This window comes from Monodelphis domestica, chromosome 6 (assembly GCF_027887165.1).
Source record: "Monodelphis domestica isolate mMonDom1 chromosome 6, mMonDom1.pri, whole genome shotgun sequence".
NCBI lineage: Eukaryota > Metazoa > Chordata > Mammalia > Didelphimorphia > Didelphidae > Monodelphis > Monodelphis domestica.
In genome coordinates, this window is record NC_077232.1 from 137,325,572 (window position 1) to 137,353,229 (window position 27,658).

General features: G+C 36.5%; 1 protein-coding gene across 1 annotated transcript in view; it reads right to left on the bottom strand.

Moving 5' to 3' along the window:
• Nucleotides 1-27,658, bottom strand: part of TXK (TXK tyrosine kinase) — an 81,551-nt gene that overhangs the window by 20,644 nt on the left and 33,249 nt on the right. The window contains exons 6-9 of the mRNA XM_001372143.5: nucleotides 22,136-22,190; nucleotides 16,730-16,809; nucleotides 14,343-14,470; nucleotides 1,859-1,933 (exon numbers count right to left, since the gene is read on the bottom strand). Coding sequence (XP_001372180.3) covers nucleotides 1,859-1,933; nucleotides 14,343-14,470; nucleotides 16,730-16,809; nucleotides 22,136-22,190 — 338 coding nt within the window. The remainder of the gene's footprint in view (nucleotides 1-1,858; nucleotides 1,934-14,342; nucleotides 14,471-16,729; nucleotides 16,810-22,135; nucleotides 22,191-27,658) is intronic.

A 27,658-nucleotide genomic window follows, 5' to 3' on the forward strand; every position in this document is an offset into this window, starting at 1 on the left:
CTATCAAAGGGAAAATCAGTCAGTCAACAAGAATAAATTAAGTGCCTGTATGAAGAAAGGATACTACGTCAACTCACATTAAAATTATAGGATTTTAGAAATAAAAGGAATTTTGGAAGTTTGAGGGATTAAACCTAAAAATCTTCTCCCTCATTAATTTTGTCTCCTTTTGTGTTTTCACACTTAGTATAAGCAAAAGGGGGAAGGGAAGGAAAGTTTTTAAGAAATGTATTTCTCTTGCATAGAGTTATGTTTTTGCAGATGAATGCAAGGTCAGTGCGGTGGCACAATGCCAAGAATGCTGGTCTTATGGTCAGGAAAACTAATCTTGGCTTTGAACATTCAAATCTGCTCTCAGACACTCACTAGCTGTGTGACAGTGGGCATCAGTTAATACTGTTTGCCTCAGTTTCCTCATCTTTAAACTGAGCTGGATAAGGAAATGGCAAACCACATGGTACCTTTGCCAAAAAAACCCTAAATGGGATCATAAGAGTTGGACACAGTCATGACTGAAACTACTGAATTGGGACTCTGGAATTTGTAGTTCAAAAAGAATAAGCATTCCCTTTCCACCCCAAGAGGGATTTGGAACTTTGTCAACAATCTTTAAGCCAGAAAGCAAACCTGAGTCATAATGCGACCTACTCTCCCCAGTAATACCTACCAGTCTTATATATACACCAGCATTTGGCACCTTAATTTCTTTTTTTTTAATTTTAATTTTTTTCCCATTGTTACATGATTCATGTTGTCTCCCTCCCCCCTCCTGGAGTTGACAAGCAATTCCACTGGGTTATACACGTATTATCACTCAAATCCTATTTCCATATTCATTTTTTTTTGGCTCCTTAATTTAAGAAAATAGCAGTAAAGCGTTCCTTAGCTTCCTCCAAAATCAGCTTTCAGACCCCCAAAATCTGTACTGCTTTATGTACATGTGTTTGGTTCTCTCTATAGAATCCTCATCCAGTAGTTTGCCCTGGGACCTATGCATCAATTTCTTTTCTAAGCATGGTCAGAGCACCCCTCAAAAATAGTACTTGTTTCTACAGAAACAGCCATTTTTGTGGGAGGGAAAGGTGCTCTTGGTATGTTCCCAGAGGCAAGCACTTAAATGAGATACTAATGCTATCCTTCTTTAAAGATTTTTGTCTCTCTAGCTTACAAACCTAAATGTAGCCACAATGTGGTTTTGTAAGAAGTTCAATTCTAGCCTAGAGTTTAGAAGGTGTTTGTATTTTGTGGGGAGGAGAGCCTTCTCTCATTATTTTGCCTTTCAAATGCAATATAACCTTTCTTCCAAAAGAGTGGGATTTGCAAGTGCCACATTTCCTGGAAACTACTCAAGTTGGATTACAAAAAAAATTCTTCCTAAAGGCAGTCAGGAAGAAGGATGATTTAGAAACTCCCATGCTTTGTGGATATATGTAGCTGACATCTCTTGGGTAGTGACTTTTTCCAGAAATCCTTGTTTCTAGAGAGAATATCTATTCAAGTAATAGATAGAGCAGCAAATGGGAGCCTGGGTTTCAGGTCAGGAAGCCTGAGCTTAAATGTGACCTCAGACACTTTCCAGTTGTGTGGCCCTGGGCAAGTCACTTAACCTCTGTTTGCTTCCCTTTCTTCATTTAGAAATGGAGAAAATAACAGCACTTCCCTCTGAAGGTTGTTGGAAAATTCAAATGCAATAATAATTTATTGTAAAGAGCTTAGAAGAATAAGCACCATATATGTATTCGTATAAATATTACTCTTCCAACTATACAACCCTTTACATTAAGAGTTGGACACTTGAAATCTTGGACACTTTATTTACTGTCAGGAGATTTCTTTAAAACAAAAATTCAAACTTTACCATAGCTAAAACCAGCTGTCGCTGGCACACAGTTTCCCATGGAACTAACAGGATATCGGAGACGGGTCATGAGACCTAAAGAAGAAAGAAAGGAAGGCTAGAGTTATATTCCTAAATCTCAAGTCCACTTTTTAAATTACAGGAAAAAATTCAATGCTAGCCCTGTCTTCAAGTATAATTGAATTTCAATCAGTTTCTACAGGCTTTTTCTCAGTCAATAATAGATTTTTATGAGAACAACATTTGAAAATTGCAAGTTGTTCCAATGGTTGCTTCTCATCAAGTCCCTAATTCCCACCCTATCCTCTTTACTCTCTCAGTGATACCTAACCTCTGGTTTTATTGAGAAGAATGGGGTCATCCCTTTTTCTCCACTTTTCTTTGATCTCACCACTCTTTGTAGCTAAAACCTTTACTGCCTTTCTGTTACCTATGGAATCAAATAGAAATTCTTTATCATGGCTTTCAAGACTCTCTACAGTCTAATTTTTACCTACTTCTCTTGTCTTATTCCAGAGTTTTCCCCTTCATGTACTCTATATTCTAGCCAAAATGGACCATTCTCTATTTGCTTGTTCTTATCTTCTCCTTTGTTATCTTAATTGTTCAGGGCAGAGCTCATAGCTGAAGGCATATTTTCTTTTCCTCATTTTCCCCAAATTGAAATGCTTCTTCTCTTCCTTCAAGACCCTATTCAGATGCCCCTTTCATGAAGTCTTCCTTAAATTGGCCTCCCTTCCCACTGTAAGGATGATATTAGAAAATAAATATTGTTTTATTAGTTTAGGGATAAGAAGTAAAGTGGCTTAAGAAAAGAAGTAGAGTTTGAAGCAGAGCTATACACAAAGACTCACAAAAAATATTTGCATTCATATGGCAAGGAAAATATTCAGTTTAAGGACAGTAAACATTCACTTTGTAGATGATTTACTTCTAGCATCACCATCTGCAAAAGTGTGCCTACCTGATAGTAAATGTCTTCTGTGTGAGCTCTATAAAAGGGGACACAAAATATCAAAAACTAAACTTCAATGGTGTCTTCCTTGTGTAGAATATTTAGGGTTTGTGCTGTCTGAGGGGTCCAGAAGCATTTCCCAGAAGAGAGTAGCAGACATACAAAAGCTGAGTGACCCTAAGACCAAAAGGCAACTCAGAGCTATCTTGGGAACCATAGTTTTTTTTTCAGACAATGGATCCCTAATTATGGTGAACTTACAAAACCACTGACTGCTTTAACAAAAGTCACTGAGAAAGATCCACTGAAGCTAAAACCAGAGCATTTGCAACAATTGCAAAGCTAAAAGAAGCAATATTATCAGCTCTTGCTCTTGGTATCCCTAATTATTCAAAACCATTCTCGCTCTATGTCCATTAGCAAAGGGAATAGCTTCAGGAGTTTTGACTGAGAGCTTAGGACTAAACCAACATCCTATTGCATATTATTCTGGTCAACTAGATCCCATAGCCACAGGAATAGCTCCATGCTTAAGAGGGTGGTAGCAACTGAATTGCTTGTTACCAAATCTGCAGATTTAGTGTTAGGCTACCAACTTACAGTTTATGGTTCACATGAAGTCGAGGCACTTCTCTGAAAGTTCAGAATGCAGGCAATTTCAGTTCAACCCCTGGCTAAATATGACATAGTGCTTTTGGGGAATGAACATATAACATTAAAGAGATGCAACACTTTACATCCAGCAACATTATTATCTGACTCATACACCCCCATAACTCAACATTGTATCCTGAGCTGAACTGGGTGTTTTTAAATATCCACTTCAGGGTGGGGCGGGGGGGTTGTATTTTAATAAAAATCCAAGATTTTGAATTTTTTTTGAGAAAAGATCTTCAAGGAAGAAGCTTGCTAACTCCCAAAATCCAGAGAATAAACTGTTGCAGAAATATGCCAGAAAAAACTACACTACATCAAGAAGATCCAGAACAAACTTTGGGTGTGGTTGATTGAACTGAAGTTTGATTGAACATTTATTTGAATGTATACTCCTATGCCAAAAAGGGATTTCCCCCTAATTGGTTTTTGTCAATGCACCCAGAAAACATTGGTTTTGTTGTCTGTCTTTCTTCTATTTCCCTCTTCTATCTAACTATTGTCATTTCCTCTTGGAAGGTGAAATTATGTATGCACTTGCAGTTAGAAAATTTGAAGGTGCAGGATGATTATGTTTAGTCATCAATTGGGGAGACTAGTCTCCCAATCATCATCAGGGGGGATTGTGAACTTTAGATTACTCCACCCTACTTAGTCTAACAAAAATCAGGAAATTGTGAACTTTAGATTACTCCACCCTACTTAGTCTAACAAAATCAGGAATGTCTACACCCATACTTAAGGATCAAGTATTTATGAGGATGGCCTATGACAGGCATGTGCTAGCAAAATGACAAATCAGAAACAACTGACAGACCCCTGGACTGTCCTAAGTCAAGCCTAAGATATCATTGGTACATATGAGATGCAGGAAAGTGATATAAAACCATCTATATGTTTTGCGTCACTTCCTCTCTCCCACCTCTTTGACAGCAGAGAGGTGGTTGGTGGCAGCTTGCTGAGTGTGTCAGCATCTTGGCATGGCAGGTACTATTGCCCAGGTTTAGTGGTGAGTTTTCCTTGATACCATACTGGAGGAAGCCTAGTAACCTAGTTCAGGTGAGGCTCTTCTCTGAGATCTCTTGGAGTTTAGGCTGATTTTTCTCTCCTTTACCTTCCAAACACTATCCTCTTAGAGAAAGCCTCTAATCTTCAAGAACCTCATGGCAGAGGACTTTGAACTTTCCTGGCACAGGCCAGGTGGGAGAAATCCTATACCTTTCCCTCTCCTTGATTTCTTCCCTATATATTTCCATATATTTCCAAACTGACTTGGGTATTTTATTTGGGATATCCCCTGGTGACCAAAAATCAAATTTAGATTAGGTCACAACCCTAAATTATTACATACCTTACATACCTGATTTACCAACACAGGGAGAACCATTACACAATTGTGAAACTGTAGTGCAATTAATAGAAAGGCCTCAAGAAAATCTGTCAGACATACCTCTTGACAATCCTGACCTGGTCTTATTCACAGATGGATCATCATATATGCAGAATGGAATAAGATTTACAGGTGCTGCAGTAGTAAGTGAATTTGAGACCCTATGGTTTGCTTCACTACCCAGGAACCTAAGCTCTCAGGGAGCAGAATTAATCACTTTAAAACATGCATGCAAGCTTGCAAGAGACAAACATGCAAATATTTATTCTGATTCCAAATATGCATTTGGAATTTGCCATGCCATCAGTTCTCTCTGGCTTCAGAGAGGATTTTTAACATCTAGTGGGAAAAGAATCACTCATGCAAAAACAATTCGAGAATTACTGTCATCTCTCCAACTACCAAAAGAGTTGGCAGTGATTCACTGCAAAGGGCATTCTTTAGGATGAGACTTAGTTGCTAGAGAAAATCGTATGGCAGATATGGCTGCATGATATGCTGCACAAAGTGCTCTAGCTTGCATTATGAATCTCTCTGTTATAGATACCACAAATTTAGAAAAAGCATACAATAACAAAGAGATTCAAAAGTGGGAGAAAAATTTTGGAGCTATAAAAGAAAATGGGATTTGGATAGCATTAGTGGGAAAACCAGTTCTTCCAAACTCTTACATCTGCCAAGCTATACACAAAAAGGGTCATTTTGGGACACAGGTATTAATTGATACTGTTAAAAGAACTGGGTTAGGTCTGGGAATTAGCACTGTGGCAAATAAGATCTGGTCAGCTTGCTCTGTGTGTGCACAATTTAACCAAAGCATATTTAAGCAAAAGGCTTTTGGTGGTTATCCACTAGCTCACACACCATTTGAGCATTTGCAAATCGATTATATCAACATGCCCAAATCAGGACAATTTAAATTTTGTCTAATAATAGTGGACCAACTAACTAGATGGCTAAAAGCTTTTCCATCTAGTAAAAATATATCAAGCTTTGTAGCCAGAAATCTTGTTGAAAGAGATCATTCCAAGATATGGTATGCCACTAAGAATAGATACAGTTTCTACAGTTACACATTTCAGTTCTAAAACAAGTTTATGAGAATCTAGGTATCACGTCAAAATTTCTTGTCCCATATCACCCCCAAAGTTCTGGACAGGTGGAGAGACTAAAAAGAGAAATCAAACCTATGGTTGGGAAATTATGCATGAAAACTCATTTGAAGTGGCCAGAGATTTTGCCTCTAGCGATATTCTATTTGCGCACTAGACCAAGACGAGATGTGCAAATCTCACCATATGAAATGTTATTTGCACATTCACCATTTCAGGCAAAAAGTTGTTTTTTTTTAAACCCTTACCTTCCATCTTGGAGTCAATACTGTGTATTGGTTCCAAGGCAGAAGAGTGGTAAGGGCTAGGCAATGGGGGTCAAGTGACTTGCCCAGGGTCACACAGCTAGGAAGTGTCTGAGGCCAGATTTGAACCTAGGACCTCCCATCTCCAGGCCTGGTTCTCAATACACTGAGCTACCCAACTGCCCCCTGCAGGCAAAAAAGTTTTAAAACATCTTATGTATCTATGCTTGGAGGGGATCTTGCCCTTGCTGAATATATCACAGAGTTATAAATGTAATATTTATTTGGAAAGGATGGGGAGGATAGGAAAAACTGGGGATAAAGTGAGGTTTGTATGGGGGTATGGAGGAGTTGAGGGGAGAGAGGGAATATTGCTTGGTGAGGCAAAAAAGAGGGAGGCCCCCTGCTGAGAGAAAGCAGCAGGGGTCCGATAAGGACTATTTGTCTTGAATGACTGAACTGATGCTCAGCTCCCTCTAGGCACAGAAAAAATAGTCCACTTATCTGACTGCAAATTCAAATAATATAAAGTTTAATAACCAGTTGGGATTGGAGTTTTTTTTTTCTCAGCTTCAGAGCTGAGGCCAGGCCCCAGAGGCTGGCAGAGGGTTTCTCCCACTCCCGTCTACTCTATATCAGTCTTCGCTTTGTCTAATTCAGAATCTTAGCAGTAGACAGAAAGCAAACAAGAAGAGGTCTGACCTTAAGAAGTGACTGGGCCTGAATCTTTGGGCTGAACCAAGAAGAGGCACACCACTCCAGACTGGGCTGAACAAGATCCCCCCTCCTCCAACACCAGGAAGCAAGACCAACCCGGCAGGAAGGAAGTGCTAGTCACAAGACCCAACTGCCACTCACAGTTGCCCCTTCCCCCACCAACTGTTAGTCTAATTTCCTTTCCACAATCATCCCTTTTTTTTTGTTGTGACCTTCCCAAGGTCACTTATTTATATTATAGTTACCAATTTACTAAATCTACTCTAAGGAATTCTTAACAGGAAAGTTTGGGTAAGGGTAGTTTTGGGGTTTTACAATAAATTCAGTACAATAAATGTTGAACAAAACTATTACAAGAAATTTGAATCTTAGTGCTAATACTACTTACTCTATGTTAACTAAAACTAATACATTATTTGTAGGAATTATTTACATATAATACAACAATATACATTGTTCCACATCATGATGTCAGTCAAATAGAAATATCTATTGATCTTTCTATTTGCCTAAGACCTTATGGAACTAACTATATACATATTTACATTTTGCATAAATACAATTTCAGACACTTGATTATATAAACAAGGTCTCTCAATATGTTAGTTTGTGATTTTGTGTTTTGTGTCTAATAGTGTTGTGTTGATTTAATACTTATCAAGTTTCTTCAGATTTCCACTTTTCATGTTGACTGATGGATCTCTTCTTTCTTCCATGTTATGTAGTGATGCATGCTATTTCCCTAATATGTGAAATTACTTTTGTTTTATTATTTTAACACCCTCAGTCTTACATATAAGTCTCATTTTCCAACTGTCTTCTTATATAAACAAATTTACAGAGTTCAAAGTCTTAGCTGTCCATTTCAGCTTTTTTTTTTTCTTGATGCTTTTCCTCTGGGCTGGTATAAAATCTTTTCCTCTGGGATGCTTTTCCTCTGGGCTGGAAAGTTGTCTCGAACATTATGTGTCACTATTATTTCTTTGTGTTGTATTTTTATGTTAATCAGTTTTTGTTTTAATTTCTCAGCACTATCTGTTGTCTAATTATCTTCTATGTCTGTTACAGTGATGTTGAACTTTTTCTGGTTTCACATGGGAACAGTGAAACCATGAGTCTTTCCCTGCAACTTTTATAGCTGTTGGGATATTAAGCAATACTTCATGTGGTCTAGTCCATTTTATGTCTGTGGCCAATTTTCTATTGAAATTTTTTAAATATACTATGTCTCCTGGTTTGATGTTGTGCAAACTGTAACCCAGGGGTACTGTTTGTTGTATCAAGCCCATTTCATGCAACTCTTCTATTTTTGTCTTGTAAAGCTTGTATATATTTTGTTAATTGATAGTCTCCACCTATCATTGCAATGTAAGCTGGTTTACAAGTCCTTCCTTGCCAAATTGCATGTCCATATAGCATCTCAAATGGAGAGATGTGCAAATCTCCACTGGATTGTGTTCTAAGATGCAACAGAACTAATGGCAGAATATTTGTCCTTTTTTGGTGTGTTTCTGCACAAAATTTTCCTATCAATGTTTTAATGTCTTTATTTAATCTCTCTACTTGCCCTGAACTTTGGGGATGATATGGTGTGTGGTATGTTGCTTGTATTCCTAGATTTTTATAAATTTCATTTAATATTGACTGAGTAAACTGTCTTCCATGGTCTGAGTCCAATTTTGAGGGAATCCCAAATCTAGGTATGACTTCTTTTAATAGGATTTTGACCACAAATACTGCGTTGTTCTTTTTGGCAGGAAAAACTTCTGGCCATCTAGTCAGTCTGTCTATGATGACAAGGCAATACTTAAACCCTTTGTCTTTTGGCGTATTGATAAAATCTATCTGTATGCATTTAAATGGAGAATATGCTAAGGGCCAACCTCCTAACCCTTTGGTCTTATAAACTCCCTGATTGAACTGCATACAAATTTTACATTTTTGAGAAACTCTTATGGCATATGAGGATATTCCTGGTGCAGTCCAAAATCATCTGAGTTGATCACAGCTTGGGTTCCACAGTGTCCTTGTGCATGTATTGCATTGCACACATGATAAAATAAATTTTTAGGCAGGATGGGCTTGCCTAGCTGCGAAAACCATATTTTTCTTATTTGTTTTGTTCCTGAGTTCTTTATCCATGATTGAATTTCCTACTCATTATAGGCATTAGTTAGGTTGTCCTGTTCAACTATTGAGAAATTCAATACATGTAAAGGTCCTTCTCTAGCTCCACATTTTGCTGTAATGTCAGCTCTATGGTTTCCTAAAGACACATGATCATTAGCCCCTGTGTGTGATCTACAGTGGATTGTTGCCACTTCCTTGGGAAGTTGTACAGCCTCAAGAAGTTGCATTATTACTTTGGCATATGAGATCTCTTTGCCTGCACTTGTCAAAAATCCTCTATATTTCCAAATTTCTGCAGTGGCATGAATTACTGAAAATGCATACTGGGAATCTGTGTAAATATTGACCCATTTATCTTTACCGATTTGCAAAGCATTTAATAAAGCAACTAGCTCTGCCCCTTGAGCACTCATGTGCTTTGGTAAGGACACATACCATAATGTCTCTGTTTGTGTTACTACTGCCACTCCAGTATACCTTTCTCCATTAACTATCATGCTCGAACCATCGGTATACATTTCAATGTCGGGTTGTTCCAAGGGAGTGTCTTTTAAATCATTTCTTGGTTTTTCTACTACTGATATTGTTTCTTGGCAATTATGTATGGGTTCCCCTTCCAACAGCAGATCTGGAATCAAGGATGCTGGATTCAATGGTTGGCAATGTTTTAAAGTGATGTTTTCGTTGCTTAGTAACACATTTTCATATTGAGAAAGTCTTTGCTGTGTGAAAGCTTGTAAATGACATTTCTTCAATATGGATTCTAGTTGGTAGGCAGAGTAGACATTAAGTTTTGATCCTAATACCAAATCAGATGACTTTTGGATCATGGTTGCTGTGGCTGCAATTGCTCTCAAACAGGGACTCATTCCTTTCTCAATTATATCTAGCTTTGTACTATAATATGCCATTGGCCTAAAATTGGGTCCTAAAGTTTGGACTAAGACTTCAGAAGTTATGCCTCTTGCTTCATGTACAGAGAGATGGAATTCTTTGTTGTAGTCTGGAACACCTAAGGCTGGAGCTGTTATGATTGCTTCTTTGAGCTGTGCCAAGGCTTGGAGGTGCTCTTTCATTAGTTTCAAAGGTTCTGTGACTGTGTTTTTGTTAAGTCCGTAAGGCATTTTGTTATTTGACTATAGCCTGGGATCCATTGTCGACAGAAACCTGTCACTCCTAAAAAGGCTCTCAGTTGTTTCTTAGTCTTTGGCACACTGAGCTTCAGTATGTCCTCTACTCTTTTCTTGGAAATCTTTCTCTTCCACTTTTCCAAGATAAATCCTAGGTATTCCACTTTAGGCATGACCCATTGTTCTTTTTAATTTAATATGGACATTAAGGGTTGTCAAAATGTTGACCACTAAACCTATGATAAATTAGGATAAATATTGCAACCTCTGTCTTTTCCTGCCTGAAAATGCTTCTTTCTGTACCATAACTACTGAGCTAATTCAGTCATTCCCTTTTGTATATTTCTTTTTAGGGTGAGAGGGGGAACCTGGAGAATAAGCAGTTAGAGAATAAAACTAATTTTCCCCTATCTTTTTAATGTTTATTTTTATTTTTTTGGATTTGTATCTACCCTACCTAGTATAGTTCTTGGCACACGTCTGTTATATTTATTTCTGCCACTCCCAGTTGCCCCTTCCCCCACAAACTGTTAGTCTAGTTTCCTTTCCACACAAAACAGGGTTAGAGAATTACAAGAAATGGGAATTTTAACTCAAGGGGGTCCATTAGATTATGCACTCCATTCAATAAAACCTGGGGATTCCATTTACATAAAAAACTTTAATAGACTGAACACAACACAACCATTATGGGTAGGATCTTTCCATGTTATTTTGACAACACTGTCAACTATTCATGTATTAGAGAAAGAAATGTGGCTGCATTGTTCACATGTGAAAAAAGCAGCAGCAGCAGCAGAGATTACTTCAGACAACCTGGCTGCAGTCAAAAAGATATCAGAAGAAGAAAAAGAAAATGAAGACAGGGATCAAGATCAAGACAAAGGAGAAGACAACATAGAAGAAACATAGATGACAGCAAAAAGGACAATTGAACTATAACAAAGACATTACAGAAAAGTCAGCACAGAGAAGAGGAACATGGACTAATTATGGACATGAACTGTAAGATTTTTGTGCCATCCTAACACTACACTTTCATTATAGTTGCAAACAAACACTACATAGTAATAACATGAAGACAGAAGACAATAGCAGAGGAAGTAACTTTAAATATTTGGTAAGTATTCACTACAAAATAACATACACATATAGGACACATTTCTCACAAACTCTGCAACATTATAACCAGGTGATGAGTGTCCATAGAAATAAATAAAAACAGATAAATCACCTGGAGAAAATAATAATAATTGTACACATTAAAATAATAGGATCTTATCTCATAGGAAGACTTTATGTGTTCCTAAGAGATAAAATCAACAAAACATACATATCTTTCTGAAGAAAATCTTTAAGATTTTCTTAGACTATATTAAGGGGAGAAGTTTATTTTCTGCCTGCAACATGTAAAAATTTATACATAACTTATACATAGTTATAGAAATTGCACAGATCTGTATATTTATATAGATGTGTATATAGTTAAATTATTACAAAGTTTTGATATTATTAGCATAGTATGTTGATTTTGAGTTTTAATGTAGTTTTGGTTTTCTGTATTAATGATAGCATAAGATCTTAGCATAGTAAATGTTTTGTTTGAATTGTTCATATAGGATTTGTAAAATGAAGTTTGCTTGAGTTTTGCATAGTTATTATTTTAGATAGACTTTAGTTTTTTTGTAAAACATAAGTTAGTTTGTAACTATATTTTATTGTTTCTAAAGTTTTTCAAAAGTTTGCATTTCATATTTTCCATTTTGAATTTCTGTAATTGTATTTTAGCACTTGCATTTGTACAAATATGTTTTCATTGATTATTTGTTTTCTTTGAAATTTTCTTTTCTTTCATTTATATACTTAGTACAGGTTAGCATAGACAAAGTGTAGCAATAAGAATAGGATAAGATAAGCATAAGATTAAGACTATTTTTAGGAAATATAATAATAATAGAGTTGGGCATAGCTTTAGAATTACATAGAATAGCGAGCATACTAGAGAGATTTTTCATCTCTCCATATGCTTGAAGGGGGGAAATTGTAAGGATGATATTAGAAAATAAATATTGTTTTATTAGTTTAGGGATAAGAAGTAAAGTGGCTGGCTTGAGAAAAAGAAGTGGAGTTTAAAGCAAAGCTGAGAGTGTGTTAATTTCAAATGTGATAGTTATTACCATTTTTCTATGTCAATTACTCTCTCTGGCAGTTGAGAGTTGCTCTCTGGCAGTTGGCAGAGACACACTCTCAGAGACTCTCTCTCAGGGCTGGAGGAGGTAACATCTTTGCCTCTCTCTCTGAGGGAAAGACCTGAAGAAGCTCAGTGTTTTCCTTTACCAACTAGGAAACACTATTGATTATCTATTGTGGTTTTTATAAATTGTTTAACTCTGAGAAGACCAAAGAAAAACCTGGTCTTTGGTTTGGACTCTTAGACTGTTAAGACTGTATTCTTATTGAGACTCAACCAGCTAGCTTTTGCTATTTTATAATATGAAGGTAAAGTTAAGATTTATAAGAATAATAGTGTTAGTTTTTATTTAGATAGTATAAATTTGGGTTAGTCAGATCAGAGAGGATTCGTGTAGCCTGTGAAACACAGGAGAAGTGGTTCCTTACAGAATCAGGGAGTTTATTTGGGTGGATTTAGAACCCCTTAGAATTAGAAAACCTTTATTTACCTTATATATTTCAATAAATACTTTACTTTTGTAATAAGAGTCTCTTTAGCATCTTTGTGCCTGGCCCTGAAGGGAAGTTCACATTTGAGCTTCACTTCATCACTGAGGATACTTTTGGTTACCTCTATCAAAAGTATCTGAACAGTTTGAACCTGATCGGCAAGTGAAACAGTTTTGAAAAGTTTTGAACCTATATTTAAAGTTTTTCCATCTAAAGATTTTATTTTTATAACTCGCCAATTTTATTTTTACACCACTTCTAATCAAAAGTGATGGCCAATTATCGATTTGTAGTCAATTTGTTCATCTTAATAGTAGCCTTTGTAATCAAGCTTTAAGCTTTTGAGTCAGAGTATTCTTGTACAGATCTAATGTCAGTCCTTAATAAGGGAGCAAAGTAAGATGCCAGTTGAGGGAAATAAGAAAGGCAAACAAAGCATGATTCAACCTGGTCATAAGATATTTTCCTAGTGCTAAATTCCACTGGTAAAAGGAGCAGTATAAGAGACAATCCAGAAAATGTTACCAAAAGAAGACTAATTCTATGCCCTTCTCTCATAACACCATGAATTCTGGAAAGTCTCTGCTCTGGGAAGAACCTGTGGTATTGGTTCTTACAAGAGAATGTTAGCTTAATTTGGTATTCTCAGTCAACATGATGGATGAAGACTCATGGCCAAGTGGTCAGATAGCATAACTGAGAACCAGGAATGGGGATAGCTACATGGCTCAGTAGATAAGAGAGCCAGGCCTAGAGACAAGAGGCCCTGGGTTCATATCTCCCCTCAGATACTTCCTTGCCATGTGATTCTGGACAAGTTATTTAACCCCCATTTCCTAGACCTTACTGCTCTTTTACATTAGAATCAAAACATAGTATTGATTCTAAGATGGAAGGTAAGGTTTAAAAAATAAAAAGAGTCACTCACAATCCTAGTTTGGGGAGGGATATATCTGGATCTAATACAATCATTAAAATGCATATAAGAGCTGTTTTAGCTGCATCAGGGATCTTTGGTTACTGAGGGATCATTTACCTTTATTTTTGATAATCACCAGCCTTACCAATGATAAGCTTGGATTTTTTTTTTGTGCCTTAGTCTCTCATTATCAAAGATTTATTGTAATAATTGTTACCAAAAGGAGGAATAGAGTAAGGCCAAAAAAATATCTTTTTGGGGACATTAATACCAGAAAGCCATCCCCCTTCCATTCTTATCTCATCCCTATCTGGTGGAATACAAAAAAAAAAATGAAAGTTGGAGTTTTATTGTTGTTATTTCAACTTACTGAAGGTATAGAAAAATGTTCACTCTTGACTAGGGTTTAAAAACACCAATTAGATAAGTTTGTTTATTTAAAAAAGATTCAAAATAACTTCATTCCTTTAATGAATGAGTTTAATCTAATGATAAGGAAACTCTCTGGCTGCTCTTAATCCCCACAGTTGAAGTTTCTTGGTTTTATTACCTGCTGCATTGTGCTGGTGATACTGAATGAGTTCTGGGATTGATGGGAAAAGGTGTCTTTCAGTCACATAGCATTGGCCTGAATCATGGTTTCTAATCTTATAATGTTTGATGGGGATTTCATCACTCCTGTGGCCAAAAAAACAATAGTTAAATTTAATAAATCATTATGGCACCAAACCATCACAATACTATATCAACATTGTATACCAGACAGACAATTAAAATAAATTCATTCCTCAGGCTTGGAGGGAGTGAGACCATTGTGAGCTATAGAGCTGGTCTGAACCAAGAAAAAATGGGTTCAAGTTCTGTTTCTCAAACATACTGGCTATATAATCATAGGTAAATTAATTAAATTCTTAGCATCTCAGACAATTTTCTAAGACTCTTAAGTTGCCTAGAAGGTTCTAATCTACCTTCGTAGAAGAAATTTCCTCATGGGGGTGTTTCCTATACCAGTTGTTTTCATTTAGTAGTTTGTGAACCACTTTGGGATGATCTAAAAATTCTCTAAATAGTGCCACAAACAATTGTCAATAAATTTCTTTCATTTTCATTTTCATCGATTATTTTTTTTCATTTTCATTTTCATTAATAAATTTCAATTGCCAGATTTCTTCTATCACAACAAGCATGTGCATATTTTAAGCATTATAAATTTGTATCTGAAGTAATTCAAAACCATCATTATCATGGGCAAAATGAGGTTTTTGAATTCATAAAACCTGAGATCACATCAAACTTTTGACTGATTCTGATAAAGTGCAGCATGTTCTTATACTTCCTCAACCTGTCATCAAATTATTTTCAAATTGCCATAAGTTTTCAACATTTGATCACAAACATATGAATAACTTCATCTGCATTCTGTATATTTCACTAGAGCTCCTCATTGCCCTCTGTTAATCTACAATCATGCCTCATTAGCTGGGTAAACAGTGATCAAGATGTTACAAACATTTTCTTTATCATTTTATACTGTCTTTTCATAATTCACAAAGTTGATACTTTATACTTGAAATTATAAACCATAAATTTCAATTTGGAGCTTTTGGGAACAAAAAATTCCATTGCAATTATTGTAAGTTGCCATATGTATTGTGTGATAAGCTATTTTAAGTTATTATATGAATAAATTGAGCATATTAAATTTACCCAGAGTTATATAATACATTGTTGTTTTTGTTGTTGCTGTTGAAACACCTAAACTTTTGGAAACTGCTCTACATCAATGAAATCCCAGAACTGGAGTAAAAACCCAAACAAACCAAGGGGTGCCATTCAAAAACAAGTTCTCTGTCCCTTTCATTAAAGTCCCAGTTTTATGAGTGATCATGAAAAAGGCAGTCTCTATGCTTAGCAAGTAGTAGGTGCTCAAGGAATATGCTCAAATTAATGCTACAGTATTACTCTCTTTATATATGCTAACCTTTTTAGCATTTTTCATTTCAATTTGATTTAGATTCTTACAAAGTCTTTATATATGCCTTATGTGTAAATGATTTAGTTACCTTCTGGTTATCCTCCTCACTTGTTTGGTACTACCTGATGCCCTATCTTGATTGTGGGAGGATGGGGGCAGCCTTGACAATAATGGGGGAGTTAGGAAGAGGGAAAGGTTTGGAGGAAAGATAAAGTTCAATTTTGGACATGTTGAGTTTAAGATGTTTATAACACACACAAACCAAAGTCTTCATACATAAATTTCTATACAAATAAAATAATTAAGGTTGGAAAGGGCCTCAGAGATTATTTAGCACAGGGATTTTTAATCTGGTATCTATAAATTGTTGGGGTTTTTTCATACTCATGTTCTTCTGTCTTACTATCAATCCAAAACAGACGAATAACAAGGAGCAGGCAATCAGAGTTAAGTGACTTGCCCAAGGTCACACAGCTAGAAAGTAACTGAGGGTAGATTTGAACCCAGGTCCTCTAAACAACAAGAATGTCTCTTTAAATACTTCCCAGCTGCCCTGAACTTATTTTTGTAAAAAATATTTTTAAACCTTTTCTGTACAGTTCTCTGATATCCTTTATAATTGTATTGTTGGTTTCCTTTATAATCTTTTGTAGTGTATTGCATGTATTTAGAAACATTTTGAGAAGGGGTCCATAGGCTTCACCAAGTTGCCATATTTGTTCCTGACCCAAAGAAAGTTAAGTACCCCTGCTCTAGTTGAAGTTCCTTAGTTTTACAAAGGAAAAACCTGTTCCTCAGAAAGGTGAATTGTTTTAATCAAAGTTAGCTAGAAAAGAGTCTATACCCCAGATTTTCGAACTTCTCAAGCTCCTTTCAGTTCTTCCTTTTCAAATTTTAACCCCACCATAAACATGTAACAATAACAGCTCTTCCCAAAGCATCCTAGGTTTATAGCTACTGACCTTCTAATTCTTGTGTATACAGAGATGGTGTAAGCTCCCAAACGTCTGGAATCTCTGACAATAAATGCACCTTCTTTGGACTGCAAAACAATTCATTCAACACATAGATTTTTATTTCTTTTTATTGGCACAAAGGGAAGCTGACAAAGGCATCAAAAGAGTTATGTCAAAGGGAGAAGGTTTGCCCACAGAGACCACCAATCTCCTTACTTTAGAGAAATAGTTCATGCAACATGTTGCAAAGGTTTCTGGTTTCTATTCCAGGAGCATTTAAAGCACAGAAGTAGTATGAAATGAAGGAATAAAGTTAGTCTATGAGCTAAGAGAGCACCGTCCAGCTTCGTCCAATAGTTTTCAAATGTATATTGTTCTTTAGCTTCTAGCACACTGTGTCCTTTGTTATAAGGAAATATGGCTCGCTAGAGAAGGAAGTTGGCAGCAGGGCAGAATCTCTGACTTCCAGAACTGTTCTCTAGGTCTTGGCTTTATTTCATATCTTCTTCCCCTCCCCAATATGGCCCCTTCCACTTTCTTTACTTTCCCAGAGCCCACAGTAGAAATGGTGGCTTCATGCTCCCCACATTGATGCTACTGTGACCTTCCCCAAGACAAACAGAGAAGAGCAGACAGCAAACTGCAGCTAAGGAGAGAGCTAGGAGGATGTGGCAGTCTGAAGTGTTAAGAGAAGACAGCTGGGCAGATGAAATAGCTCTCAAATCAAGTTTTGCAACCTCTTTAGAATATAGTCTTCCTGCTGGGAGGATTATTACATTTGTTGTCTTTGAATCCCCATCTCTTAGCATAGTGCCTTACATGTAGTAGCTTATTAATACTTATTGATTGAGTAATTGAAGTAGTTTGTTTGGACAGTGTTTGGGTTTGGGGGGAACTGACCTGCAACTGCAAAAGGTGGTGAATTTATGGTGGAGGTCATAGTGGGTAGCTTCTAATTTTTTAAAAAAATGGATATGTAGAGGACTAAATTTCTGGACACAGTGAAAAATGCCACCCAGGAATGATCTCTTTGGAATCCACATGGTCTGGATGCTGAGTTAGTATAGCTGGAAGAGTAAGTTTCAGAAATGTTGAATTTCCCTTATATCGCCATCCTTAACACATTGATAAGCCCTCTCTAGACGCCTTTGTCATCATTCTAAGAGTGATCAAGCAGTGACGTGGGGTGCAGTGAGACATGGAAAATGGAGTCTAAAACAGTTTCCTACCTTTCTTTTTTTTTTCTTGACTACCTTCTCCCCCTTAACTCTCATTTTGGTCTTTCTCTCCCTCTTTTCTTTCTGCTTAAAAAAAAAAAAGAAAGTGTGCCACATGTATGTCTGCTCTGTTTATTTCGCCTGATTTAAAGATGGAATCTCCTTATTGTCTTTCCACAAGTACAGAGCCAAATCTCCATTAAGTTCCTTCATCAATGCTTCATGGGAAGATGGAGGCTATCCTGAGGTCTCCAAAGCCTTACTAGTGGAGCAAAAGTCCTACAAAATTGGAAGGCTTGCAAGTATGACAGTGGCGATAGTGTGTGTGTTTGCTTATGAAGATCAGCCTTGTTAAGTCAGAGGCCCATTACTAGATTGGCTACAGAATGAAAATGTTTTCTGCCACATCAAATCTTGAAGTAATCACCAAGTCCATAGAGAGTTGCAATTTTCATAAGTGGAAGAACTCCCCACGCCAACAAAGTACAAGGTCCTTGAAATATTTAAGTACAATGTCTAATACATTGGAAGAGTCCAATAAATAAATAAATGAAAGTCAACTATTCTGAGATACCACCTCACACTTACTGGATTGACTAACATGACCAAAAAGGAAAATGATAAGTGTTGGGCAGGGATGTGGAAAAATTGGGGCACTAATATCCTGTTGATGGATATATAAACTGACACAACCATTCTGAAGAGCAGTATGAAACCCAGGTTCAAAGGGCCACAAAACTGTGCATTCCTTTTGACCCAGCAATACCAAAACTGGTTCTGTATCCCAAAGAGATCAGAGGAAAGGGAAAAGGGCCTACCTGTACCAAAATCTTTTTAGCAGCTCTTTTTGTAGTGGCAAAGAACTAAAAACTATGGGGTTGTTCATCACTTGGGGAATGAATGAACAAGTTGTGATATATGTTTGTAATGGAATACTATTATGCCATAAGGAACAATGAATAAAATGAGTTTAGGAAAACCTGGAAAGAATTACATGAACACTTGCAAAATGAAGTGAGTAGAACTAGGAGAATAATGCATACAGTAACAGAAACATTCTATGAAGATCAACTGTGATGGACTTGTAAAAATGGAGATTTGAACCCCAGACTTCAATCCCCAGAAGTCCTTGGTAATTCCCAGAATTCCCTAACATCTCACCTGAGTCCACACCTGGGTGAGAACACAATTTTTATTTAAACTGGCTGCAATGCCTACTTCGGGTTTGCTCTTCCTCTACTCAGAGATGTAAGTGAATTGTGAATGGGCTAATCAGCCCTAGGCATGTGCTTTTCTTATTTTGTATTTTCTTATTTCCTTGATTTCTAATAATCTTAATAAACCTCATAAAATAGAATACTTATAGTAGAGAAACTAATTTAACTGTTACAGACTAAACTATTATCAGGAAAGTGAGTCTTCAAGATAACTACAAGGGACTCATGATGAAAATGCTTCCACAATCAAAGAAGGAACTGTTGGAGTTTAAGTACAGATCAAAGCATACCATCTTCCACTATATTTCCTTTATGAATTGTTTATTGTATGTGGGATGTGACATCTATAATGACATGAGCAATATGGAAATATATATTACATGAAAGTATGGATATAAGCTGTAAAAGGGAATTCTTAATCCCTTTCTCTAATTTAACTGGGGGCCTGGAGATCCTTTTACCATAGAGATGTGAAAAGATATAACAGCCCATAGTGAAAGGAAGTAGAAACTAGAGAGACAGGAAGTGAGGTAAGAAGGGGTTATAAAAGGAGAGGACTGAGAGAGACTTTTTACCTTTTTTGGTCATTGATAACTGGTTATTGGGGGTTGGTTGCTGGTGGTATGGGTTGGTGATTAGATGGTGGTTGGGATATATATATATGTGTGTGTGTGTGTGTGTGTGTGTGTGTGTGTGTGTGTGTGTGTGTGTAGATTCTACCTGCTGAGCTGAAGGATGATCAGCTGGACTTTCTCTAATGGCAGTTATATGTAGTTATAGGATAGTTAGTTAGGTATTGGACAATTTCTTTCTCTAACTCTTTCTTATATTTCTCTCCTTTATTATATTCTTTTACTATCTCTATTTTAATAAAATTAAATTCTTAATTGTTAAAAACCGCTAGTTTTCTTTTCTCTGGCTTAATGGGATAATATTAATTTACAACTCTACTATGTTCTTATTAAAACTTAAGTTATTAAAAGCTGCTCTCTTATTTTGTCAAAACTCCTAATTTAACCCTTACAAACCTCTATCAGACTATTCACTTCCTGGGGAGGAGGTAAGGGAGGAGAAGCTTAATTTTAAAATATCAAATAAATTGTAAAAAAAAAATTTCTAGGAGACAGTTGGTGGCTCAGTGGATTGAGAGCCTGGCCTAGAGATGGGAGGTCCTAGGTTCAAATCTGGCCTCAGATACTTCCTGGCTGTGTGACCCTGGTGAAGTCACTTAACCCCATTGCCTAGCCCCTTGGAACCAATACATAGTATTGATTCTAAGATGGGAAGTAAGAGGGTTTTATACATTAAAATTTTTTTCTACATGTAACAGGAAAAAAAGTAAAAAATTTAAATGTCAAGTATAATAACTGGGGCATCATTGTTGCATTCACTTGTTTATATGCCATAAATTGTCAAATTTTTAAGAAAATGCAGGTAGTCTTGTAGAGGTTCCTTAAATTGCAGGTCATCTTCTCCCAGGAACTCTGAGAGTTCAAGAACTAGGGTGGGATGAACAATTAAAATTTAGTGTTCTTAGTGAATCTATGGTGTTGTAACTAAACACCCACAAGTATTTTGGAGATATAGCACTACTAGAAGATTATAAAATGATAATGAAGAGGAGGAAGAAGATAATTTGTAGAATACTTAATTTGTAGAATACTTTTTTCCCCAACTTTTCCAAGTTATCTCATATCTTAATTTATCTGCATAGCAATCTTGTGAAGTGGGTAATCAGATGATAAAGGACCCCTTTCCCATTGTGCTGAACCTTGTTTTATTTATCTTCTTTTCTAGGAGAGCTATTATAGACTTAGAGAACAGAGCAAGGCATTGAATCCCAAACCATGTTTTGGAACCTGACACTTTAATATGTTGCAAAGACTACTTTGGTGTCTTTTGATCATATAGATTTTTTGTCACTTTGTAACTGAGAGGATAGAGTATAGAGGATGTGGTAATAGTGGTAGAGAGAAGAAAAAAAGGTAGAGTGTGTGTATGTGTGTATACATGTGCAGGTGTGTGTACGCATGCATGTGTAGTGTTTTTGTAATGCCATAAAAGATGGGGAAACCAGGATAGAAAATGTAGATAGTGGGGTAAAGGTAATGCCTTCTATTACATCTCGGTCTGTCCCAACTGAGAGATGGAAGTTACTCAATTGTAGGGATCCCTTCAAGTTATCAGCATGTGATGGTCAATGAACTATAGAGAGAAACTATTCATAGCTTCCATTTCCCAAGTATCTTCATCTCAGCCCTATGCAAATTATTTTGAGAATCCCTCCTTTTTGGTGTCTTTTTTTCTATTGCCAGCACCTCTGTTCTTTTTGCTCTTCCCAGTCATTGTAGCCTTAAGATGTTCTCTTATGTATATTATCATTATTATCATTATATATCATTAAGGCAGAATCTATATCAACTTCCTGTCAAAGGTTAAGACTTAAAGGAATTTCCTTCCACTGTTGAGTTGGGAGGTGAGGGGTAGAGAGTTGTCTTCAAGACAGAAGGAAATAAATGGAATCAAAGTTGTCAATTTCATTAGAAGAGTACGGGAAAGAAAGCAATATGAGATGTGAGAGACAGAGAGATACAGAGAGAGAGAGAGACAGAGAGACAAATAGACAGAATGAGAGAAGAGTAAAAGGAGGAAGAGGAAAGGGAGGAGAAGATAAAATGAAGGCAAAGATGAAGAAGGAGGAAGAAAAGGAAGAGGAGGAGAAAAGAAGAAAGTATGTGTATGTTAGAAATTATTTCAATTGGAACACAATTCTGATATCAAGATGGAAATCATTGTCTTGTGGAAAATATCATTTGATATAAAAATATTTTCAGAAATATCTTGTAAAGTGAGGTTGTTATACAGAAACAAAGAAAAGAAGCAATAAATGGATCTTTGGGATGAGTAAAAATGCTCACAATAGATTCTTGAAAATGTTATTGCTATCCATAGATTTATTCACAAAAATGTTGACTTACCTGTTGTCTCAATAGATCTTCAGCCTGATTTCTAGTGATGTTTTTATGATACCACCTATAATTTTGTGAAATATCAGTTACCATTCTAATGTTGTGCATGCTTTATTAATCTTTTTTCTTTTTCCTTTTAGTTTAAAGACTGCCTTTCATGACTTTGGGCATTTAAAATATGTGTCCTTATTCAGAAGATGATTCATTTTGTTTATGCTTAGATTAGCTTTCCTTTAAAACACAGAACAGTCAAATGTAAAGGGCACAACTTGCTCTTTCATACCTTTCATTTATACTTTCTGAAATATAAGGGATTTGTTTAAAAGATATAATAGAGTAAAAGAAGCTGAAATTCAATCCAATACTCTCTTTTGCTTACTCTAAGCTAAACGAAAAATATTAGTTTTCCCTCCCCTCCCCAAGAGCTACCTAAGAACATAGTTGTATAACTCTCTCAAAAGCTCTCTGAGATATCACCCCCTTCCAAAACCTACCCTTAGACTAAATAAATAAACGTTTAAAAAACAACCTTGGCTTTCAAAAGAAAATCTAAATAAACTGTGCCTGATTTTGACTAAATCTTCAAATATAAATATTCAGTATATTCAAGTATAAATTTATGACAATTTCTGTGAGCCCAAAGGATAGACAAGTGGACAAAAGAGAAAACAATGTTCCTTATGCATATTGGACAATATCACCCTCTGATTAAAATCTTCAGTGATTCCCCATTACTTACTAAAAAAAAAATCCAGACTTTCTAGTCTGTTATTCAAGGACATCCAAAATCTGGCACCAATCTAACCTTTCTCGCCTTCTTAAAAATCCCATTTTCTTTGCATTTATTTGCTTGTTCAGTCAAACTGACTCTTTCATGACCCCAGTTAGAGTTTTCTTCCAAAGATACTGGAGTAGTTTGTGTAAGTCACTTAACCATGTTTACCTCATTTTACAGAGGAGGAAACTGAGGCAAACAGGGTTAAGTGATTTACTCAAGGTCACACAGCTAATGAATGGCTGAAGGCAGATTTGAACTTGAGAAGATGAGTCTTCCTGATTCCAAACCTCAGTTCCCTATACCAGTTAAACTGCAGGCACAGTCCCTCTCCCTCTCCCCCTGTGCAATAAGCTACGTATGTTCTGAGATAGGGAGATTATAAACAGCAGATAATGTGCAATGCCTTCTCTTAAGGCTCTTGGAACCTCCTCACACACTGTTAAGTGCTGTCTCTAGGGTCTGCTAAGCCCCATTTTTAATACAATGAATGAAACAACTCTGATGCTTGGGGACTCAAGTTTCAACATAATTTTATCAATTCTATAGTAGTATGGCTCCACTAAAGTGCTCCTCTGAGAGCTCATTGAGCCATGAAGGTAGCCCCCAGCTCTTAAAGATGACAGAAGAGCAAAAGCTCTGCCAAATCCTCCTGAATGGGAAAGGCTCCAAATGTGGAACTGGGGACAGCCTGCTGACTGCTTTAGCTAAGGTTCAGAGACTCATGACCAAGAGTTTTTAGCCACAGCAACATGTGCAACCATCTACTACCTTAGATGAAGGAGCCGTGGTTTGTATCAAAGATGGAGATAATTACACAAAAGAATTCATGGATTTTTTTCAAGATCTGAAGTATGATAATATATGGGCTGGGCAGACTCAATTATTAGTATCTGAAGAAAAGGTGGTTTTTATTTTTATTTTTTAAAGAAATCAGAGAGGGGCAGCTAGTTGGCTGAGTGGATAGAAAACCAAGCTTGGAGATGAGAGGTCCTGGATTCAAATGTGACCTCAGACATTTCTTAACTGTGTGATCCTGGACAAGTCACTTAACCCCATTCCCTAGCTCTTATCTCTCTTCTGCCTTGGAACCAATACTTAATTTTAAGTCAGAAGGTAAGGGTTTAAAAAATAAAATAAAAATAAATCAGGGAGAAGCTCACTGAAAATGGTGTGGCTATTTTACTGACTATTCCTCATGTATAAATGGAGATTTTTGAACCTAAGGACTTCTGGGGATTGAAGTCTAGCATTCAAGATCCCACATCCTACCAAGTATCTCAAATTTGGCTCCTACCTGGTTCCTATAATGAAGTCCCTATTCTGTCTTTCATAATGTGGCAAACTTTCTATAGTCCTGGCTACTGATTGGGAAAGTACTTAATAATTACCTACATCACTTTAATTGGACCCTGATTCAAGGACCTGTTATAGGTTTATTTTTCCTTTACTTAGAATTTTTACACAAAAGACTTTGATAATCTATATATCATCCAGAAGTTGTTTTTTATTTGGATTTTTAAAAAATATTTTAAATTTATTTTTCCATTTGATTCATATACCTCATAACTCAGCCATGCATTCCTAAGTGAACCTGGGTTTTTCAATACCCTCTTCATGGGGGGAATGTATAATTATTATTATTGTTTTAAACTGCAAAGTTTAAATTGCTTTTGAGAGTAAGTTTAGGTAAGAAACATGCTACCTCTCCAAATCCAGAAAGTGAACTGTTTGGAAAAGATACCATGAAGATGCTTGCACAGACAACATGCTGCACCAGAAGATCCAGAGTGAACTTTGGGTTGTGGTGATCTGAACTGTGAGGGGTTGAATGCATTTGTTTTGTATGCATACCCTTATGCCAAAGGGGACTGCCCCCTAACTGGCTTTTTGTCAATATACCTAGCAATTGTTAATTTTGTTCTCTTTTCCTTTTATCCTCAAATTATTGTAATTTCATAGCTGGTATGTTTATAAGACCCACTGGAGAGACTAATCTTTCACAGGTTTCAGGGGGGAATGTATAAATGGAGCTTTTGAACCCCAGACTTCATTTCTCAGAAGTCTTTGGTATTTCTCAGAATTCCCTATAATCTCTCCTGAGTCTCCACATTGGTGAGATCACATTATTGGTATTTAACTGGCAGTAACGCCTTCTGCTCACTCTCTTCCTTTGCCATGATGCAGCAATTATGGGGGTTAACTAAGCTCGGGGATTTTAAGTGGGCTAATCAGCCATGGGCACGTGGTTTTTATTTTGTAACCTCTTTATTCCTTGATTTCTAATGATCTTTAATAAACCTCATAAAATGTAATATTTTTATTATTAGAGATTATACATTTACTTTTTACACCTAACAACCAAATTCAAAGTTAGTGGATTAAATTATTACTTAGGATCATATAGTATGCATCTTTTCCAGAGGGTGGCTATGCCAAAGTCTACTAGATCTAGTGACCTAAGCTCAATTCCAGAGCAGGGAGTAATCATAGTTCACTTATTTATATAGCACTTTAAGGTTTGCAAAGTCCTTTACAAATATGATCTTATTTAACCCTCACAACAGCAATCCTATCATTGGTTGCTATTATATTGCCCACATGATGCTATTATTGTCCCCATTTTATCTAGGAGGAAACTGAGGTAAATAGGAATATTTACGAAAGTACCTGGCCCATAGTAAATGCTTAAGAAATGTTTACTGATAGATTGAGTTACTGAATCCCCAGAGTCACACAGCTAGAAAGTGTCTGAAGCCAGATTCCAATTTAGGTATTCATGGCAGCTAGATGGATCAGTGAATGGAGAACTGGGGATGGAGTCAAGAAGACCTAAGTTCAAATCCAGCCTCAGATATGCATTAGCTATATAACCTTGGACAAATCACTTAACCTCTATTTGCCTCTTAATCCACTGGAGAAGAAAATGGCAAACCACCAGTATCTTTGCCAGGAAAACCCCATAGACAGTAATGGCAAGCTATGATCCACAGGATTAGAGTCAGACATGACTAAATAACAATAATTCCTGAGTCTAAGTCCAGAACTCTGTTCACTGTGCCAAATAGTAGCCTTATTACTTCATTTGATCCTCACAAAAATCATGTGATGTAGGTACTAAAATGATCTTCCTTTTATGGATGAGACTATGAAGAATCAGAGAGACTAAGTGATTTGCACAGGGTCATAAAACTAGTAAGTAGAATTCAAACTCAGATATCTTTAGTTTAAATATTTTGTAGATTCTCTCTTTTTTCTCTGTCCTTCTGTCTGTGTCTGTGTCTATCTGTCTTGCTGTCTGTCTCCCCCCAGTTGGGAATTTCCATTTCCTAATGACTACAAAGAACTCTCACTTATAAAAACTAATTAAACTAAACAAATCAACACATTGATCATGTCAGAAACTATATGCTTCATTCCACACTTACATTCCATTAACATTTTAGATAAGAATCAGAAAACATTCTTTGCCATCTGCTTTCTCTTGTTTGTTTCTTCCTTCCTTCCTTCCTTCCTTCCTTCCTTCCTTCCTTCCTTCCTTCCTTCCTTCCTTCCTTCCTTCCTTCCTTCCTTCCTTCCTTCCTCCCTCCCTCCCTGTCTTTCTTTCTTTCTTTCTTTCTTTCTTTCTTTCTTTCTTTCTTTCTTTCTTTCTTTCTTTCTTTCTTTCTTTCTTTCTTTCTTTCTTTCTTTCTTTCTTTCTTTCTTTCTTTCTTTCTTTCTTTCTTTCTTTCTTTCTTTCTTTCCATACTGTGTATTGGTTCTAAGACAGAAGAGCAGTAAGGGCTAGGCAATGGGGGTTAAGTGACTTGCTCAGAGTCACACTGCTAGGAAGTGTCTGAGGACAGATTTGGGACAAAAACCTACCTCTCTAGGCCTGGCTCTCAATATACTGGGCCTCCTAGCTGCCCCTGCTATCTGTTTTCTGAAGTCTTTCAGTACTATTTCCCTTAACATTATCGTGAACAATCTTGTTAATTCTAAGGACGCCATGACAGCCTCTCACACATTTTTATGGTACTTGATAGTTTCATTAAAGACTTTTAAGTATCTCATACCTACCAAAATTCTATACATATGCCTCCTGGCAAAATAAGAAGGCTAGACTAGAATCAGAAATTCTTTTTTTTTTTAAACCCCTACCTTCTGTCTTGGAGTCAATACTGGGTATTGGCTCCAAGGCAGAAGAGTGGTAAGGGCTAGGCAATGGGGGTCAAGTGACTTGCCCAGGGTCACACAGCTAGGAAGTGTCTGAGGCCAGATTTGAACCTAGGACCACCCGTCTCTAGGCTTGGTTCTCAATCCACTGAGCTACCCAGCTGCCCCCTCAGGGATTCTTAATGTGGTGTCTGTGAACTTGATTTTTAAAAAATATTTTGACAACTATATATCTATAATTGGTTTCCTTTGTTATCTTATATAATTTATTTTAGGCATTTAACAGCCTCATTCTGAGAAGGAGTTCATAAGCTTGCTAAAGGATACATAGCACACAAAAAAAATAGTAAGAATCTCTCTATTAGATGGCTTATAAGGCCACTTTCTCTATAAAAAGTTTTGAGACAGGTAAATAATTAAAAGAAGATAAATAATAAGGACTCTGACTTATGGATTTGCTTAATTCTTTCATGCTACAGAAATAAGTCTTGCTTTGGCCTAAAAGAGTACATTTTCCATTGGGAACTAAACATTGTCCAATTTGCCACTTACTCAAATGTTCCAAGGTCAATTTTTTTATGTACTTTGCAAAAAAATTTTTT